This window comes from Labrus mixtus, chromosome 4 (assembly GCF_963584025.1).
Source record: "Labrus mixtus chromosome 4, fLabMix1.1, whole genome shotgun sequence".
In the NCBI taxonomy this organism is placed as follows: Eukaryota; Metazoa; Chordata; class Actinopteri; order Labriformes; family Labridae; genus Labrus; species Labrus mixtus.
In genome coordinates, this window is record NC_083615.1 from 30,176,350 (window position 1) to 30,197,762 (window position 21,413).

Consider the following 21,413-nt stretch of genomic DNA (forward strand, 5'->3'; position numbering starts at 1 on the left):
GGGATTAGTGCTCAAAAAATAATAATGTAAAAATAATGAGCTTAGTACGTGATCTTATCCCCCACTACTTCAATATGCTTCAAGTAAAAATTATTAATAATTAATACAACTCTGGCAGATTATGTTGCGGTTTTCTCACTTCTTTTATGATAACGAGACAATTTCTTCAACAAAACTAAACTGCCTAACAGGTTTGTTTGTTTCTTATTATTTTGACTCCTGGTTAAGACTTTCAGCCGTCCCTGAACTCACCTGATAGGGGCTGTGTGGTTGCGTTGTGTCCACCAGGACTTTGGTGGGTTGAGGTATCGACACCACAGCTCCCAGTCGAAGCCCTGAGCAGACAGTGGGTACTCCTCGATCTCAAAGGTATCGTACTTGATGTTGTCAAAAGAGGGAGACACCACCCGGGTCCGGTCCTCCTTTATCCGGTGCAGGATAGGTTCTGCCCTGTGGACACAGAAAGAATAGACAGTCAGTGATCCATTGCACAGTCCAGATCTCCAAGCCAGGGCTTAACCTCTGTTAAAGAAAACACATTTTAACATTTATACAAAAACATGAAGAGGAAAGCAAGGACAACTGAAGTGAAGGTTATTTATTTTCAAAAGGATTATCTCAAATGTATCTCTCTGTTTCAACAGGTGCAAAATCTCTTGAATTTTTCCAGCTTTGTTTGCAGTCATTAGACATGGTTGGTTGTCTTAAAGAACGACAGGCTGTTTTAACTTTGATTTCTAGTATCTGTTTTGGCATGTGTTTCAAAGTTAGAGCTCTTGTAAGATACTTTCAGTTGGTGTTGATGTTGGTGCCCCCTTGTGGACAATTTGTTATCACTTATCTCTTTGCTGATTTTTTCCTGTACATGCACGACTATTTTAACAACAAAATCAAATTTATTTCTTTTTGCTTTCTTTTCAGAAGAACTCAACTTCTTTATGCGCTTGACCGAAAGGTAGGTTGAGATAGCAATTTAAACATGGCTACCGACATCGATGGGCTTAAGGGCGCGGCCACACTGGCACTCTGTACCATGCCATACTCAAGCACGATTGGCCCCCTGCTACGCCATTCCCCGCTGGCCGGCACGGCCCGCGGTCACACTGCACCACGACTACCGTGCCAAAGCACGATTACCTCTTGTACATAAAGTTGTAAAATAACACATGCACGCTTTATGTTATTATGAAGCGTGCTCAGTTTACAAACAGGCAGACTCGAGGGAAAAAAAAGGGAGGCGCAGTCAAGTCTGCGTCTGTGTCTCATATTGAGTCATGTTAGTCAGATACAGACGTGAAACTCTGGATTTCTCCATAATGAAGGCTGTCAGCGTTGTGTACCCGCGTGCTTGTGCTCGTGCATGAAGTGTACCGTGCTGAAGCACACCTCTTCGAAGTGTGTCAAAGCCAAGGAAGTGTACATCAAAAGATCAGCGAAATGTAGATCAATTTGAAGCAATCAGTGGATCTTCATGAATGTCATATGTTTGGATTAAATCTTTCTCTTGATTTGGACACGTTTGTAGTGGAATATTATGATGGGGAGAGTACAGTAAATCTTCAAATGGTAAGTCAAAAGAAAGTTAAATTGGCTGCTCGGTCGTCTGATGGATGCGTAAATTGTGGCTGCTGAAGTGGTTGAATCAGCACACACGTGAGCTGTCAGTGTGTGTGCCCTCTGTAATGGAAATGGGTGAGAAAAACAATGGATCAAGTCCTATCATGGAATTAATTGTTATTCCAAGTCTAGAAGACAAATGGTTTAATGATGTTCGACATTTTTGCAATTGAGAATATGGATCAATGAGTGCAACAAAAAAAAGTCGAAGATCAGTCGATAATAATCTGATGAATCAGGTTCGACTATGTGAGTCCATAGTCAGAGACAGGCCTAGTTTCATGTACATGTACAAAGGCACATGTACTTTTGTTCCTGAAACAAAAAACAACATCTTTCTCTGGCAAATTAGCATGCAATAAAGGATTTTGTTTTTTTAACTTTAAATTGACTTCACTTACCATCAGCAGTGATCAGACATCCACATTGAACATGTTGGCACATTCCTTTAAAATACCTGTAGGCAAGTGTCTGGTAGTGATTGTCTAGTGTGATTTCCAAAACTTAAAACTAATACTTTCTACCACCGTGAAATGGCTCATCTTTTTCAGTTGAGCTTGTGTCTGTCTGAACTGTGGTGGATTGGTTGGTTGTAAATGATTATTGCGATCAGGCACTAGTTTGAGGAAAGAGTTGATGCATTTCAAGGCGAAACACATCCAAACCTGTTCTTTTTTTTTTTTTTTTTTTTTTTAAATGTGATTCAGATTAAAGTTTTAAAAAATTTAATATACTTGAAATTACTACACAGCATTTGGGGCTCTCTTGGAGCCACATGGTCATGTTTTCTTAATGGACAGTCTGTTGGCCCCTGTTAAGGCCACTTTCACAGGTCCTTCTGAAGTTGTCTTTGACTCTATGAGTTACATTGGATAAAGGCAGGAAGTAGAGGCTTCATTCATAATTTGTGGCGCCTTCAGTGTTTGTGTCTGCATGTCTGAGTGTGACCGCAACACGGTTTCAAGCAGCAGCATGCAGTAGCGTTGAGTAAAAGGAAAACTCTGCTAAACCCTCTCTACTCCCAGCTGAGCATCAAAACATTAGACAAGACCACAACAACTACATTCCCCTTTTATCTCCTGCATTTGTCAGGAAGATTATTGCTGATCTGTGTCTGTGGGATGTGTATGTTGGCAGCTGTTTCAAAAACAGCTTTAAAATCCAGAGACGTGTTGTGTGTGTGTGTGTATCTGTGTGTTTTGTTTAAGTTTAGTCAATGATTATGCTATCTCAGTAGAGATATAGTCATTTAGTATAAAAATTAACAACCATTAAGAAACAGAAGAAAACAAAATAGGAAAAGTGCAAATGTAACAAATCTGTGGTGGAAGCTTGGGAGTGAGTCTACACTGGATAAAGAAGGTCAATCCACCAATGAGGTGTCAGAATGGAGCTGAATCCAAATTGAAGGAGTGCTGGCCAGAGCTCTTCAAAACGGCAGACTGGACTACTGAGCACAGTCTTTGATCAGCTTATATCTAATGCAGTGAATGTTGTGTGCAAAGCTACAGCGTTTTGCCCATTATGATACTCCTGCATGTTGATCAGCTTCTAACATTGAATGAGGCCAGTTGTAAAACTGTGCAGTTATCACAGATGTGCTGTACAGAAGTGATGCTGAAGGTGGATGTGTTAGTGAAGACAGACATATCAAAGATATGGAGCAGGTGGTTCAACATCCAAAGAGTTTGGTTCTTGGAGTCAGTTGTGCAGTGCGTGGTCAGAGTAACCTAATCAACTGTCCAACCAAAGTTTATTTTAGCTTCTAGTTGGGGCTGGCTCAGGCTTGGACCAGCCTATGTTGCTATAGGCTTTGACTGCCAGGGGACTGCCACACTGTGCTGATGTACCTCCCTCTCTCATGCCTTTACATCATATCACAGCATGTAACTACCTTAACTCTTCATGTGCCATTAAAATAACTAACCATATATCTTCTCTGGAGCTCCTGAGCTCTCTTGTTCTGAAGGTTTCTCTTGATTGTTGCTGTGGACTGTTTTTTTTCTTCATTGCTGTTCCTCTGTTTGATTGTTTGGTTCTTTCGCTCTATCTGCAACAGTCTCTGTAGATGACTGTTCAACAGGAGGCTAGTTCTGCACAAGGTGTCTGCCTGTTAATAGGATGTTTTTCCTTGTAATGACTCCTTGTAAAGTGTTGCAAAGTTCTTTTTTTCATGTTGGATTAATGTTCAGAGTACGGCCTACACCTGTTTTTTTTGGTAAGTGTCTTGAGAGAACAAATGTTATGAATCATCACTATACAAATAAAGATTGATTGATCAAGACTTGAGGTGGATTTGGATCAAAAACACTTCTACTTTAAATCAATCTCCTTAGTTTGTGCATGAAGAAATCATCCCCAATTATTGATTGAAGCAGCATATCCTTGTTTGGAGAATTTCAATGGTCAGTCACGTTTAATTTGCCGTCAAAACAGGGGCAGCAACCTCCTTTCAAACCAGGCTCTCATTGGCTGTTATAGTCTATAAACAGTGTTGTACTTGGCTAAATCAGGTGTTATCAAAAGGTCGGTGAAACAGCTTAGATACATTTGAAGCAATCCATGAATCTTATCATCAACACTGATTGGATGGAAAAGATATAAAATGTCATCAACCTCAAACTATTGTTGATGGACGGTTTGCCTCCCCCCACCCCCTTGCTCCCTATCCCTCTTCCTGCATCTTATCCCATCTCTCCCCCTATCCCTTTCCAAGCCCGGTGCAGTCTAGGCCTGTGAAGGCTGTTTCGTCATGAGTCGGGGATCCAGCTGAAGATTTCTGCCTTTTAATAAGACAGTTTTTTCTTACCACTGTAACTTTTGCTGCTTTGCTAAAGTGCTCATGATGGATAGGCCGGGTCTTTGTAACATAACAATGAGTAAGGTCTTTTTACCTGCTTTTTGTAACATAACAATGAGTAAGGTCTTTTACCTGCTTTTTGTAACATAACAATGAGTAAGGTCTTTTACCTGCTTTTTGTAACATAACAATGAGTAAGGTATTTTACCTGCTTTTAGTAACATAACAAAGAGTAAGGTCTTTTACCTGCTTTTTGTAAAGTGTCTCGAGATAACACTTGTTATGAGTTGACGCTATACAAATAAAAATTGATTGATTGATTGAAACTACATTAGACTCTGTTCTCCAACCTGATGCCAAAGGATTGGTGCAGTATTAAGTATTAAATCTGTTATTTTGGACATTCTTTTGGACATGGTGTGTTTAAGGTACTTGGGGAAAAAGGAGGAATTTCATTGTTGTTGCGGTCCTGCTGTTTGCAGACAGAGTTGGGTAAAGGTTAGAGAGCACCCTGTGTCCATTTGACATTTACACATCCTTAAAGAAATGTTAAGCTTTGTTTGAAAATGCCACGGTGGGTTGTGGGTATTGTAACATTACAATGTTCTGCGCCTGCTGGGATCTGAAAATCCTTCTTCTGGGTAAGTTTTCTCATTTGGTGCTGACGAAGCTGCTTTTAGTTTTCAGTCACACACAGACTGAGTGTCCTAACAATCCTGCTCAGACAAGTGAAATAGAGACAAGTGCTTTGCTCTGTGTTTATGAATGATGGGTCTCTGTACATAATATTACAAAGAGAACAATTTACACCTGCCCTAAAGAGTGTTGTCGTTCTCTTCATAGCATTTGTTATGATTTGATACAAATAAAGATTGATTTCAGCTGGAGAACTGCAGAGAACACTTTTGACGCTGAAAACTTGGATTTGAATCCTTTATATTTATCAGTAATATTACAAACTTATTACCTAATCAACAAATTGTTAACACATTTTTAGATTCTCTGATTAAACTTTAAAAGAGTTTGCAAGGTTGTTCTTTGTTTGTAACATTTTACAACACAAAGAGATACTTAAACAACGATAATATTTTTTTTTCTTTTATATTTGATTCTGTAATTTTTTTTAAACATATTTTAACAGAAGAAAACCCAATACAGTGTACAATCCCTGTATGGATAAAATGGATTCATGTGAATCTTTTAAGCAAAGGAGCTTTTTCCAGGGCTCAGCGTTTAAAAACATTTTCTTTCAAAATCGGAGTCGCTGCAAGTGATGGAAGATTTTTCAAAGTAACCAGAAACATCTCAGTCTCCCCTCAACACAGTCTGACAGGACTGAAGCGGAGCATCAATTCTCCAACAGCTTTTGGCTTCACAGAAAAGATTTCCATCATAGTCAGATAGCATTCACTGAGGGATTGAGCTTCTTAAACATAACGTGGGGTCTGGCACGAACGTGGACGTGATAAGAGTTTGTTTTGTGTTGTTTGCTTGACCTCCTAAAGTCAAAATAAAGATTATTAGACATATTTAGACATAACATATTTAGATCATTTAATTTTATAGTTAAAGATCAATATATATCCACTAATTTGCAGAACAGCTGTTGAATAAATTAGTAAATAATATCATACAGTATATTATAAAAAAATAGTATTTTCTGCAGCTTCCGTTTCATCGAGATATTTGCAAAAAGAAACCAAAAGTTCCAGGAGTACAAACTTTTCATGCTCAATCTCATTAGGATCTGTTATAACTCAAATATTAATTCAAGCCTTTGAATATACATTCCCAGCAGTTTGTTCAGTTTTATTTGTGTGGAAGAGGGGCCAGCTGGAGTAGACATCATGATCTCAGCTCTCTCTCGAGGATGGTTAGCTCTGAACACATTTGAGTAACAAATTAAAACAATGATTTCAATACTGCTAAACTCTTTCCTTTTTTAAACCACCAAGAAAAGAACATGGTAAAACAGAAATGACTTATGTTGCAAAACTAAAAATGTTCTTGCTCATCAAACAGCATGTTCATGTACAGTCTGAACTGGGGCTGAATGATGTTGATGGGAAAAAAACTTACATTGCAATTTTTTTCTTTCTGCGATATATATTGCGATAATAAAAAAGGAAATTACAGCATATCTGGACATCGATCAATTATGGGCGCCAAATAGCCTGGCCGTTATGACGCTTGCCCTGTTTACTGTATAGAGGCTATAGTCTTCATCACAGCACCCATGGTCTTCGTATCCGACCTGTACCCTTTGCTGCACGCCGCCCCGCATTCTCTCAACATGTCCTGTCTCTTCTGCCTTCCTATTGTTACGGCTGTACGTGTCCCTGTACTGTTTGTCGGTTCTCACTTCCTGTTGTCTCCAGCCCAGGTGAAGCCACTAATTGCACAACGAGGCGCACCTGGCCTCAGAGCTTAAAAGCGCAGTTCTGGCTGTTGGAGGCATTTTGATGAGGCATTTTGGAGGAGGCATTTGGAGTTGGGACTGCTGTGCTGCTCAGTCAGGGATTGTCTTTTGTTATATTACTTTTTAAGTTGAACTGTGTTATTGTTAAGTTTGAGTAATTGAAATAAATCCCTTTGTTTTGGCTTTGTTAAGGTGTTTAGTGTATTTTAATGGGTCAATGTGTGGATTGTTGTTAGCCTCATAGGGCGGGGCGTAACACCTATGCAAAAATGGCCCAAAAAATAACTTTCCATCAATCGATTATACTTCATGTCTTCTGATTCAAATCTAAACCTCTCCTACTTTGATCACTAACTGAGTGCAGGCCTCTGACAGCACATGGAGAAGGAGTAGGAAAGGTGGAGCAACAAGTTTCTTCATAAACTTTACAAATAGACTTGTGACTTGCTTTTATGTTACTTTTAAATCATCAGCAAATTCTGATGAGGTTCATAGTTATGTTTAAGTGTTATCACAGTTATAGTAACTTCTAATTAAACAGAAACTCGTTCTGCCGGTGACTCACTTCATAAGGCGCGCTGCGGGTGTCGCAGCTGCAAGACAACAATCAGCGGCACATCTGACCCGTTAACGGCTGGTATGTGTGACCACAGCATTAATGAACAAAGGAACGAGGTGATACCGGTAATATATTCATTTAAATTCTGTAATTGAGTGTCTGCCCAGAGCGTAATGCTGCTGTACGGTGTCTGTGGCAGCAGCAGCGTTGCCTTAGTAGTCTATACATTTTTACATTTGAGGGACTCTGCATGAACAGAGCACAGTTCTCTGACTGTTAGGTGATATCAGACAGACCTTTGTTGTAGATAAGTCATGGAAACAAGAAAAGTCGGTTGTTTTGGTCTGCATTGATAGAAACAAAAGTGGCAGCATTACGTGCTTCAGGTCACTTTACTGACATAGCTCGTCCTGGGATGTGACTAATGCACATTAACACATCGCATTGCAATGTGAAACGACATTTCATTCAACCCTAGTCTGACTCCATTACTTATGGAAACAAGTCATTAATAAAATATCGTTTCAGAGCCTCTTAGACATAGAAAATGATTGTGTAAACCCCCATCAAAATCCAAAATATCCTCCCTGTTGTCTTCTTCTCTTGGAGAAAATGGCAAAAAAAGTCTCAAAGTCAACCATGAAAATCCCTCACATGATTAGAATAGTGAAATCTCTTTGAATACTACAGGTTTAAAGACATCATGGCCTGGTATAGCTCTACAATCTAAGTCTTTTGGGAAAACTGCCAAAGGCTGTCCTTTAAATGCAAACACTAGTCTGTCCCTCGAGTGTGAAAACACAAGCGAGGCCCCGTCCCTCACTATCATTCATATTTTATCTGTTCAGCCCTGCAGAGCTGTTCGCTAACAACATCAAAAGTCATAACATCAGAGTGGAGGAGGGACTCTTTTATCCTCCAAACTGATTGTTCATTAAGCGATAAACCTTGCCTCTGGCTCACATTTCTTCTTCTATACACACACAATAGTCAAGCATAAATACTTACAGTTAGCCAACCCAGAGAAGCCCTGAAATCCAGATAGTGGATACAAACTTAGATCATGTATTCACTCGCAATTAGTGCGACCTCCACTTCAAAGAAAAGCTTGACTACTGAAGGTAAAGGTTACGGTGATCTGACAGAGACTCCACAAAGGTTTCTTACATTGGAAGATAAAAAATCCTGTTTAGTTCTCACAAGAGGGAGATCTGATAGGGTTTGGCTGTTGTGTGTCATCTCTCAAAGCATTGATAACACTAAGGCGGCTGTGGCTCAGCTGATAGAGTCGGTCATTTCCTAACTGGAAGGTTGGTGGTTCAATCCCCAGCTCCTGCAGAGTATGTCAGATGTGTCCTTGAGCAAGACACTTAACCCCAATTTCTCCTGATGCTTTGTCATCAGTGTGTTAATGTGTATGATTGGGATTAGATGGTCACTTTACATAGAAACCTGCCATCAGTGTGTGAATGTGTAGGTGTGACCTGCAGTATAAAAGTGCTTTGAGTAGTCAGAGGACTAGAAGTTTACTAACTTCTAACTACAACTCAATAAAAAGGCAAATATCCCTGTCGATTATGGACCTCCCACTCAAACACAAAAACTCCCTTTTAAGGTTTAAGGAAGAGCTGCATGTGTGAACGCAAACAGCTGAATTTTTCCTGCCAGCACCCTGGTACATTTCAGCATGAAGTCAGCTTGAGCTGATTATAGAACAGTGCAGGAAATATTCACCTCAAACAAGTGGGATTGGGTGATGATGTTCATTATGTTCCTATTGGCCAATATGTTGTTCTCTGGTACTGTTTTGATATGTCGAACTACATGTAGCACTGATACTTAGATATAAAGGAAATCATTTTCACCAAAGCGTTGGACTCTGTTGCTTCATCTGCCACTTTTCTTTGTTCTTTTTATGTCGTAAACTGCCTCCCGAGACATACCCCCTCCCATCCGACAGTCGGACAGACAGTCTCCTGCTGTGAGGTGCATGTGTACACAAGCAAGTCAGGAAGATTCCAGGGGCAGCAGAGCAGACTTTAAACACAACTCTGACATATAAGGGCTTTATCGTTGCCAGCTAACACATCCTGATGGTATGGACCAATATTAGCATTTTTCCAAGGTCATGTCTCAGACAGGAATGAATCTATAAGTCCAATACACTGCCAAGAAGACAGGGTTATAACTCATCTGTCTTAATTAAGCCTAAGAGTTATTCATACATTTGCATAATTATGGCCGTGGTTGATTTGACTGACAGGTGGAGGCGCTGTAACAGTTTTCCAGAGCCTTGCGGCCTCAGCTCCTGCCTGTTACTGCACTGATCAAAAGTTAGGTTGAGATAGATACAGTATGGAGACTGTCATTGTTGGGCTCCATTACTGTAATATTCTGTTGGTCAACATTTTGTTTTCTTGTGTTTTATGTTCACTTCCTGTTTTATTTTTTGTTGTCTTCTGCTTGTGTATTATGATTTCTAGTTTGACTTCCTGTCATTGTTCTGTTTCCACCTTTTGTTCCAACACACCTGTGTCTCATCTCCAATTAGTCTGACCTGTATTTATACCCCTGTGTTTCCACCAGTCCTCTTCCAGATTGTCATCGTTAGCCTTATTCACCTCGTGTTTGCTTCCCCGGTTTTGACCATTGATTGGATTGTTGGATTGTTGGATTTTGTGGATTTGCCCTTCTTGGATTTGACTGCCCTCGCTGACTGTCTTCTTATGTAACACCAACAAACTGTTAAGTAAAGAACTTTTTCCTTACAACCTGCTTTTTTGTGTCCTGGACTTTTCTCTGCAACTGAGTCTGGTTTTGAATTGTTACAATTATGCCGCTTCATAAACCAATGGGTGAAGTCACTGACACCGCATCCATGTTTTTTATAGTATAGCTTCACATCACTACACTGCTTATAAAGTATTATTCTGAATAAAAAAATATTTTGGATTTCTCTCTTTTTTTAGGAAGTAATTGGCAGATCCCAACACTTCCTTTAATGTAAGATATACTGTCAAATGAATTGATATGCACCTGTTAACATCGCTATGTTAGCTAAATGGACCAGATATTCTTTATCAGCCTCTAACATTGTTCCCTGAAGTCAAATATTCAAAGTTACTTTGTTCATTTGTTCAACGTATATCTTATTGTGTACTACATTCACAGTGTTGTCTGTGTATGCGGAGATGACTAACACAGTGTAAATTGAAGGTTGAGCCGATTGAGGGTTATTGTGATTAAAGTCAGGGTCTGTAACATAAAACACCCAATAATTACTGGTGTTTGACTCAAAATAGGGAACATTGCAGATAATTGCAGTGTATGTTAGGGACAATTATGCAAATTGAGCAGTTAGAGCTTTGGCGGTAATTATACAGTGATTTCACAATTTTCCAGAGAAAAAAAAGGGTAAATTTATGAGTGGCTGAGATTTACCGCACAGCAAGACACATAGAGAAAGGAGGATCAAAAGGAGGGTGCTAGTGATGAAAAACAAAGGAAAGGGAGGGGAGAGTGAGAAAATAAAGTATATAGATAAATAATTAATTAAATGGATAGAATAAGAAGCATTTACACAAATAGTTGACTATTAACAGGACATCAGATGTGCTAGAGAGACTGCTTACAACAATGGTACAAACACAACAATTACTTATCATAGCACTAGCATTAAGAAATCTTGCAAATGAGTGTGTGTGTTTTTAAATGAAAGAATAAAAGCCAAAAAAAGTGTTTGTCTCCTGCAAAGCTTTTCTGTATCTCTGCTTAGAATATAACCATTAGTCATAGACCAGTAACCTGTTTGTGGCAATCTGTGGGAGGTGTGTGTGGGCTCTGTTTGAATGCATGAGCAGGAAAATAGAGAGAGAGAGAGGGAGGAAGAGATAGAAAGAGTTTGAGTGGGTGGAGGAGTAGAGGGGTTAAAAACCCTATAAGTGTCTTTTCTAATCTGGATCTTAAATGCAGCGGCAACAAATGTTATTTTGGATCCAACCCAACCATGATAATGAAGTGTGTGTGTGTGTGTGTGTGTGTAGTAGAGCTAGAAAGCTGAATCAGAATGTACTTGTACGTGTGATGTTTTTTTCCAGCTGTCACAAAGATGAACAGGTACACAGCCGTGCTGTTGTATCTGATTGTTAGAAGAGGAGACCCGGAGGTGATGAAGAGTCCGCTGCTTCAAGAGATTGACGGGAAATGTTTTACGGAAAAGGCCTTGTGGTTTCTGTCAAGAAAAGTGTTGTGAAAGATAACGTGTTGTGAATTGTAGCCGCCTCATCCCTGTGATGGATTAAACATAACAACCAGCTATGCTAATGAGGTCACAAATTACTACTGCACTCATTTCTTACAGGGGGATCATTAGGGAATATCTCTACTGTGTGTCAACATACTTAACTTGACACAAGACATGGTTGGTATTAATTTATACCCAGTCTCCTGGAAAGCTGGAAGTGAGTGCTAATTTAATGGACATTTCTCTTCCTAATGATGTGACGGAGAATCGAGAGGAAGCTATGATAGAGGCAAGATCGTCTGCAGCAGAGCAAACATACAAAAGTTTCATTGTATTAGGATTAAGAAAATCTCAATGGTAGATGGACTTGAACTCCCGACCTTCTGGTGGAGAGACAACCGACTCTACCACTGACCCACAGCCGCCCCAATGGATCAATGGCAAGTCCATGTATTTGTGCCATGTTTAGTCTTTTACATTAGCGGAAGAGGGAACAGCTGATGTTGACTTTTGTTCAGGCACACTTCTTATCACATGTCAAGCAGACAAACATCACTCGCATACTTAACATGATTTGGCCACAGACCATAAAAAGCATGAATGTAGTCTCATTGACATAACCCGATGATTTCTGAAGAGACGTTTTGAAGCCCAAACGATGGCGATCGCCATGTTAGAAATATCATCTCCACCTCACTTTTTGATCAATCCAGTAAGAGACAAAGAGTGGGAGTTATGGCGGGCCTTTCATTTGCAAACAGTCAAAACACATCCACCTCTCAGTCAACTCCCCACGCCCCTAATAATGAAAATGTTTGGATTACAAAATATGATCAAAATGACTAAGTTATATAAAAAAGTCACCCCCTGATCAGTGGGTACGAATTAAGAAAAGACCCCCTATTCAGACCCAAGCTGCTTTTTGAACCAGGCTGTAATTATTTGTATTTCTGGTGTTAAAATGGTCATTTTCACATGGACATGACAATGGAGGTTAACTGAGCCTCCTTTGCATTTGGAGCCAGCCTGAAGTGGGCAAGTACAGAACTTCCCTTTTTTGCACTTCCACATTGGCTTAACTTTTTTTAACACCAGAGGTCTGACTGGTGAGAAATGTTTGCTCACATTCATTGTGTTTGGCAAGTAGCTGATATGCAACAAGAAGCATACTGGAAAGCAGACAATGTTGGCAGTGGACGAGAGAGAATGCAAGTTAAAAGACTCTGCCCACATCAAGACTAATTACTCTGTAGCACCACTGAACAACTGCGTGTGCAGCCATGAGAAACTGGTGATAATTGTACTTTAGTGTTTATGTAGCCGTACAATTTTTATACCCCGGCAAATTACTTTGCTTCAGTAGCATTGCTCATGTTTCTTTGACATTTGTTGATGGAAACAATAATCAAGCAGTCATTTAAACAGAATGCACCTCCTGACAGCATCAACATTTTGGAGCCTTTCCCCCCCTCAGTGCATCATGTACCTTACAAAATGCTGTATTTGCAGAGTTGTTTTTGTAAATAGATCACCCTTGTTGGGAGCTGGTGGGATTTAGGAGACGCTGACCATCAAGGCAGGGTAGGGTGAACACAGGTTTTGACAAATTGCGCATGCAGTGGGTGGGCACCATTATAACCAACCCATTCCCCCCTTTTTGTCTCAGCTTTCTGGACCCATTCTCTGTTTCTTTCCTTTGATCCATTCATCCTTCTTCTTCTTCTTCATCTCTCTCCGTCTACATTACAGGACAGACTTACAGATGTCAGCTTTCATCCACCTTCACCACCCCTCTGTAACACTATCACTCTACAACCTAAATACTTTTTGAACTTCCATTAACCTTTACATGATGATTCAAGACCAAAGCTATTTTCCTAATTTTGTGTTAAGTGGCTCACAATAACTATGGGGGCTGTCTGTTTATCGTAGAGTGAGAGGGGAATGTGCCAACACCCACAGCATTAGGAAAGAGGGAGAACATGCAAAGTCTAGGAGATGCTGTTCTTTATTAGGATAAAAATACTGATTTGAGAAGCTACAATGCAGTTCCTGCCAACTTATCAACTAGTTCAGGACCTAATCCTGTCCAGGAAAAACTGAAATAATTGAATTCCTGAAATCTTCAATTCTACAATTCACTTAGCAGACACTTTTATCCAAAGCAACGAACATCAGAGAGTAAGTACAACACAAGCAAGGATCTAAAGAAGAGGAAACAAAGTCAGTAAGTGCAAAATGAACGGCTTTAAGTCAGATTGGACACACAGGTGCTGACAGGAAGTGCAGAGGCAGAGCACTTTTTAAATTATTAAAGTTAATATACCGTCATCAAGAGAGATCAGCATCAAAACCATCATAAATATCACCAACATCAATACCATTAAAGTAAGTATTCATAAAGAGCTGGGTCTTTAGCTTTTTCTTAAAGGTGCAGAGGGACTCTGCAGATCGAATGGAGTTTGGTAGTTCATTCCACCACCACTCATGGCCCTGATGTGAAGTTTAGATTAGACACCTTTCATTGGAAGGAGGGAGTGCAGACCTGGATGAGAGACTTTAGGTATGGAGGAGCCATTTTTGTTAAGCAGGGTTTTAAATTTGATGCGAGAAAATCTTAAATTCTCATAATCCTTGATTGATTATGAAGCTAAAATTGCTGTTACTGATTTGGTCATTTCCCACAGCTAGTTCAGGATTGTCTGAGCTACATGAGCTCACAATATGCTGTCCATGTTCCAACACTGTTCTCCACAGATCATTGGTCTTTCCACTGCGGTGTTGAACAGCAATTACTCTTTGGAGCATAGCGAAACAGGACATTTATCAGAGATGAAAGCAGCTTGTCCCATCACTAATCAACAAAATGTCAACTTTAATAAAAGTAGAATTTTTTGACACCATTAATGGAACTGAGCTTTGTGATTAAAAAAAAACAACACACTGCCAGTCCTTTTACAGGGTGTCACGCATAAAGTAAAACCTCTTCAGAACATACAGTATTTCCGCTCTTGAACCAGATAATTTTTTTTTAAAGCTGTTGTGTTTCTGTCAGCTTTATATTCTGAAAGTTTGATCTATGAAAACACAAACACACACACATGTGTGTCCCAGAGCAAAGCCGAAACAATGTCAGTATCTTATTTTATTGAGCTTCCTTCAACATCTCTATTAGGAAGAGTGTTTGAGGCGACCATATGTGCAGGTTGTTGCAAGAGAGGGCAGTGAAAGAAGAAACAGCGCCGAGATGCAGGTTTAATTATGCCTTCATGGACCACAACAACCTCGACTACTTAATAAAATATCTCAACCAACCTGCCCTTCTCTTTCTTACACCAGGGAGTCTGGAATTAAATCACTTCATTGCCAGTCTGACTCACAATTGACTTACTGTGCAGCCCGAAATACTAATAAATATGTCACAGCTGCTTGTGTGGCTCTCTGGAGCTGAAAGTTTGCACCTGTTCGAAGGCAGCATTTACAAGAAAATGGGTTACAGCTACACCAGTCCTTAAAACTACAAAGAGAAAACAGAATCATTTCTCCATGAACCAACTTCAAATTGAACCAGCAATGTTAAATACTTCACTGATTCAATGCTTAATCAAAGGATGTATCTATAGGACATTATACTGTAATGCCGCCACATTAACATGATAACTCGTTTTCTGTTATATTTAGCAACCTTTCAAATAAAGTTTCTGCTGAATAATGCTAACATCCAGCCTCTCATTCCTTCTTTAAATCTACTCTCTCCGTGTTTATCCAAGCATTTACTGCTCAATCCAGTTTTTTATTACACGGCTGTTAAAACTTCTACAATTCACTTAGCAGAAGCTTTTATCCAAAGAGACGTATATCAGAACTCATCAAAACGTCCTTCTGATTGGCCGATTAGTCATGGCAACGTTCTGCAAGCCGTTGTTGTTAAGAGAAAAAAAAAACTGTTACTAGGAAGCACAGACGGTTGCAATATGGACGCAGCTCTGAACACAGAATCTGGAGGATAAATCAAAAGATACCTGCAGAAAAAAATGTGGTTAATTTGATGTAGCAGTGGTGGGAAATAAAGGAGAAAGGAGAGGAAAACAACGGTGAAAAGAGGTTTAAAAACACCAAAACTTCAGGATGAGACAAAGAAATCATCAAAACTGAAGATGCCACGTTAAGTAAACAGCTTGGTATGGCGTTTTAAGACTGGTGAACGGAAAGGAAAATGTCAACCGACTCCGACATGGATGAGGCAGAAAAACTCGGGAGCAGCGCTGAGTCATGCATTATCTCACATCAGTATCAGTGGAAATGTTCAGATAATATGAGAATAGACAGCTGGCTTTGCTCTTTTTACGAAGGCTACAGAGTTACAGTTGCTATGGACACATTCTGTAGATTAACTGCAGTATATCTTTTCTGCAGTATATCTTTTTTTTAAATCAATAAATAATTTCCAAATATTTTATTTTGTTTCAAATGATTGATTTCCTAAGTAAATAGCTGTCGGGAACTCTCTCACTAGTCGGAGATGTCTCCTGTAGGTTTAATCTTTAGGTTAAGGTGGATATTAAGTTAATAAACTATTTATTAAACTACGTGGATTAGTTTATAGGAGATCGTCTGAAGCATAACGCTAGTGATGTCACAATCATCCGACCGTGGTGTAGTTAGCTTGTAGCATAACGTTAGCTTTTTACTTTTGTCGGCCGCATTAACTCTTCAAACATCATAAAAATGGTGTTCTTCAGTGAAGATTATCCTGCTGAACAAAACACATACGCTTCAGAAACGTGCATTTGCCACAGAGATTATTTTCTGCAATCATCCAAAATCCACTGCAAAAATCACATAGGTGAATTCTTGTTAGACCCCATGGCGATGCTACTTCCGGGTTGGCCTACAAAAATACATCATATGGTTTGTTCTCTATTCGGGGATAACAACCTGCTCACTTTTCCTTATCTCTTACATGTTACACCACATTAAATACACTTTCAATGAGTACATTGAAAACATTTTTGAGTCTAATTTAACCAGCACCATACAGTAATCGTTGCATTTACAGGATGGAGGTTCATCAGCGGACTTCTTACTCTCTCTCTCTCTCATGTGTCTCTCTCTCTCTCGCAATCTCTCGTGTGCGGTGATGTTATTGGTAAACCTGCGTCCAGGTATCGTCGATGTGTGAACACTGTACTTTTATGCTTTATTTGTTAAGACTTGCGCCCGTACAGCATAGTTGATAATGAAGTTCTTCAGGCAGCTGGGTAATTAAACTGTCATACCATACTGCTCTATATTTTGTTTTAACTGAATATGCATCTCACTTCCTTTTAAATGCAACTTATACTATATTATACCCATTACCTCATATCAAACTATATGTCGCTCACCTACACTGCTGTTTACATAACTTGCTGCTATTAATCATACCAAGCCACTTTTAATTATCTCTTGTCACGGCATTCTGTTGCACATACAAATAATGACTGGACAGAATGTCTTAATTATCCTTAATAGTTCCATTCAGTCCTTTAAATTCCAGTTGTATATACCTCTTATTTTTTTTGTATTTATCTCAGTTATTCTGTTTCAATTTTTATTTTTGAACTACCTACTCGCTACTTATCTTTGTGATGCTGCAGCCCCCGAATGTCCCGTCTGGGGATAGATAAAGTCTTATCTTATCTTATGAGTGTGAGTCATGCTGTGTAATTCTGTTCGTCCGTTCTATACAGTGTCCGCAGTGCCTAAATACTGTAGAATACAGATGTAATGCAAAAAGACATTCTTGCCAATACAAGTGGACTCAATTAAAAACAATAATTACACTTTATACCAAAAAAGCAAGAGAGACAACAGAGAAACCTTTTAACTCCACAAAAGTAAAGATTTGCATTAATTTATAGCTCTGAGTTTTTGAAACGGAATATTTCAATTTACTGTAAGGATCTCTGAGTGTTTTAATTTGTCGGGTCCTAAAAAATATGTCTTTGATGTTTTTGTCTAGAATAAAGAACAGTTGTTGTTGTGAATTCTTTGTAGGACATGGTTATTATCCAATATCAACATGTATCAAAATACGTATTGTATCATGGTCTAAGTATGGCGATACGTATGGCTCAGCCAACTTCATCGGACTGTGTTGTCCCCACTACCACCACCAGACGCCCAGCAGCCACCACCATGGACTGTGTTGTCCCCACTACCACCACCAGACGCCCAGCAGCCACCACCATAGACTGTGTTGTCCCCACTACCTGATTGTGAGTTGTGGTGAGTGATACGTATCGTATCGGGAGGTTGTGAGAAATGCCGTGCCCTATAATGTTAAATTTTTCTGAGAAAATCCCAAGGAAACTCTTCAACTGACAATGTGTGGGTCTTGCTTCTTCAACTTTCCTGCCAAGATGATTGGGCTGATGAAATCTGAAGGACACATGTCACCCAAATCTGGCCTTTCTGATTGGATCATTTGTATAACACTTCACAGAAAATACTTGTCGGTAAGATCCATCCATTGCTGTTCTGGCCTTTTCATGAGTTCACAAAAAGGAATATTAGCGGACTTTCTCTTTAACATCACAGAGCAGAAAAAGCAAGACCCCTCGGCTGTCACCAGACGAATATGTGCATGTTAATGAGGTGACCTTAAAGAGTCCTGGTCTTCACCCACTGCCATCTGGGACCATGTAAACCAGATGGCAGTAAGGGTGTCACTGCTCAATATGGCAGAAACTTGTTTTAATGCAGACGCTGCTATGGTGGAACACGAGCAAGCTGCTCACCATCCGGTGTTGAACTCCACATGTGCATCGAAGAGAGCGACGACAGGAGCTGAGGCGGCCCTCCACCCGCTGACTCTGGACCTGATCAGGCCCTCCTGTTTGTCATGGCGCACCACCTTGATGAACCCTGGGCCATGCTGAGCGTTGGTCTCATCCACATAGCTCTGCAGGTGCTCTTTCAGCTCCTCTGGAAAGACAGAAAAGAACAAAAACACACATAAATGCTTGGAAATCAAAGTCACTGAGGCCAGTAGCAGCATTGATCTTATTGATGCAGCTCCTCAGAAACTCCCTCCACCCCACAGAACAGACAAAAAGCACTCTGTGTGTGAGTTACCATCGGGGTCACTGATTTTAAAGGGGTATTTATTTATTTTACAATGTAAGGATTCACTCATTTTTTCAGTTGGCATTGTTTGAGTTCTCCCTTTCTTGTACAATATAGATGAGAAAATTGTTCCCCAAAAACTTACAAAAGATTGTCTTAAAGGTCAAACATAATCCTCCTTTTCAACCAGTTTAAGTAAGTCTCAGAGGTCCCCAAAACATGTCTGTGAAGTTTCTTGTAAAAAATCCACTCTGACCCTATATTTTTAAGCCCTGATCAGAACAGGCCGTTTTTTTTCGGGTCTCTACTGTATGCCTTATTGTTTATGGTGAGAAGGCAGACTCAGAGGGCAGAACAAACACCTAGCTGTGGGAGTGTCATCCACCTGGGGGAGGGGTTACTGCCCTTTGTGATGTCATGAAGGGAAAATCTCCAAACAGCCTGTTTGAGCACACATTTTCTGAAAAGTGGAGCAGGCAAAAGACGCAGAGGATGGGGGGTTTGTAGACAGACTAGGGACACAAAAAAAACAACAACATGTGACCTTTTAATTTAGGTGGAACCTAATGTAGCAACAATATCCCTGAATAGATCTTTTTTTTCTTTTCTTTTTTACAGCTACCGTCTACTACAAATTTAAACCCAAAACCAGAGACGTAAATTATGGGATTACTGGGAGAATCTTACAGGAACTGTTAACAAAAAAGATTACTATCATGCACAATAGGAAATCCAGGATCAATCATTTTTGGAGCATGACCCATACTCAGAAGCAGAAGTCAGGATAGTTTTGCCTGCGCTGTACTCATCAATCAATCAATCAATTTTTATTTGTATAGCATCAACTCATAACAAGTGTTATCTGGAGACACTTTACAAGAAGCAGGTAAAATACCTTACTCTTTGTTATGTTACAAAAAGCAGGTAAAAGACCTTACTCATTGTTATGTTACAAAGACCCGGTCTATCCATCATGAGCACTTTAGCAAAGCAGCAAAAGTTACAGTGGTAAGAAAAACTGCCTTATTAAAAGGCAGAAATACATAATGTACTCATCCATTCTTTTTCTTTGCATTAGCAGAGGTAAAGATCCTTGGAACAGAAGACATAAGGATATTAAGGCAGCAGAACAATGGGTTTTGCTTTATACAGTAAATGAGGTATGCACAATCACACTTGTTTAATACTTGGGTGTCCTTACAGGTTGACCATGGGTAAAGTGTAGTGGTGTTAATATCCTGTTCACACCACAGCATTAAAGCTGGTCAGTAAAATGACATGAATGGTAATACAATGAAATAATGGTACGCTGAAAAGTTACATAATAAAACCCTGGATCAAAACCTTGGAATTGTATTAAACATAGAATTTAAATATTAAATTATTGAAGATAGGCGAGCTAGATAAGGCAGGAGGTTTATATCCAATGATATCTCAATGAGAACAAATTAAGGTAAGACATTAAGACATCACAAGCAATATAAAAAGGATTATAAAAGAATGTACTGTATATAAATATAGGCTATATATAAAACATGCTGACAGCTTTGTGAGGCTATACTTCTGTTATGAGTTATTCTCTGACAACAAATGCTTTTACACTTTACACACTACACATTGATATAACATGCTAATATTTTCAGACATAATGTAAATTGTAGTTTTCTTTTACAAGTAGTTTAAAGAGAGAAAAAAGATTCCCTAAATTTTTATTACAGACACAGCGTAATGAGCTGAGCAGTAAGAGTCCTTAAGAGCTCACGTTAAAAAGAAATCCAGTTTGCTGTTACAGAATTACAGAAGCCCTGAGCGGACATACATCCTTTCTTCTTCTTCACTCTGGTTGTCCGTGATAAACGGTACATGTCTAGTTTCACAAGATCTCAATTTATTTATCTCATGTTCACAGGATAAACAATCTGTGTTATCAATAACACAATTAAAAGTCACTTTTGTTTGTTTGTTTCATAAATTATTTCACATTTTCATACAATGGACATATTCAGGTTGACAGATGGACACATAATAACATGTTCACACCCACACACACACACACACACACACACACACACACACACACACACACACACACACACACACACACACACTGCCCACATCTTCATTTCCTCGTGGTGATTTCTCTGTGTTGTAATCCTGCCTGCAGGCTGCACGGATGCATCTTTCCCTCCTCTATTCATTATTACCATCAGCCTGGATTCTCTAGTCTCTCTGTTTTCCTTTAATGAGCTGCTGTTTGCTGCTGACCTGAAAGAATGGTGGGCTCATTTAAAACTGGAGCTGGGACTATAAGAGAGCACCTCACTGTGTAGTACCTTCATGTAAGATAGTTTTCTAAACATAAAAATCAAGTCATTAAACCAGTTTCACCTACATTTACTCAATTACTTTTCAGACATCTGGTCGACACCGTTAAATATCATTCACATGTTGCTGATTGTTTGAACAACAGAAGCAATTTTTAAATCATTACAAGAGGGTTTACGGGCTCACGCTGATACACTCGAGTACAACTTAATTCGGACAGCACATTGGATCACTTTCCAGTGTTATGAATTATTTTAACCAATGACAATCAAGTGATTGAAAATAGAAACCAAGCTTTATATCACAGTTAGCTTATTTACTTAATATTTTTAAACTAAAT

General features: G+C 39.4%; 1 protein-coding gene across 1 annotated transcript in view; it reads right to left on the bottom strand.

Annotated features, from left to right (window-relative positions):
* The window catches only part of galnt18a (UDP-N-acetyl-alpha-D-galactosamine:polypeptide N-acetylgalactosaminyltransferase 18a), a 177,047-nt gene that overhangs the window by 50,278 nt on the left and 105,356 nt on the right, over nt 1-21,413 (bottom strand). Inside the window, exons 4-5 of the mRNA XM_061036841.1 lie at nt 18,421-18,607; nt 253-450 (exon numbers count right to left, since the gene is read on the bottom strand). Coding sequence (XP_060892824.1) covers nt 253-450; nt 18,421-18,607 — 385 coding nt within the window. The remainder of the gene's footprint in view (nt 1-252; nt 451-18,420; nt 18,608-21,413) is intronic.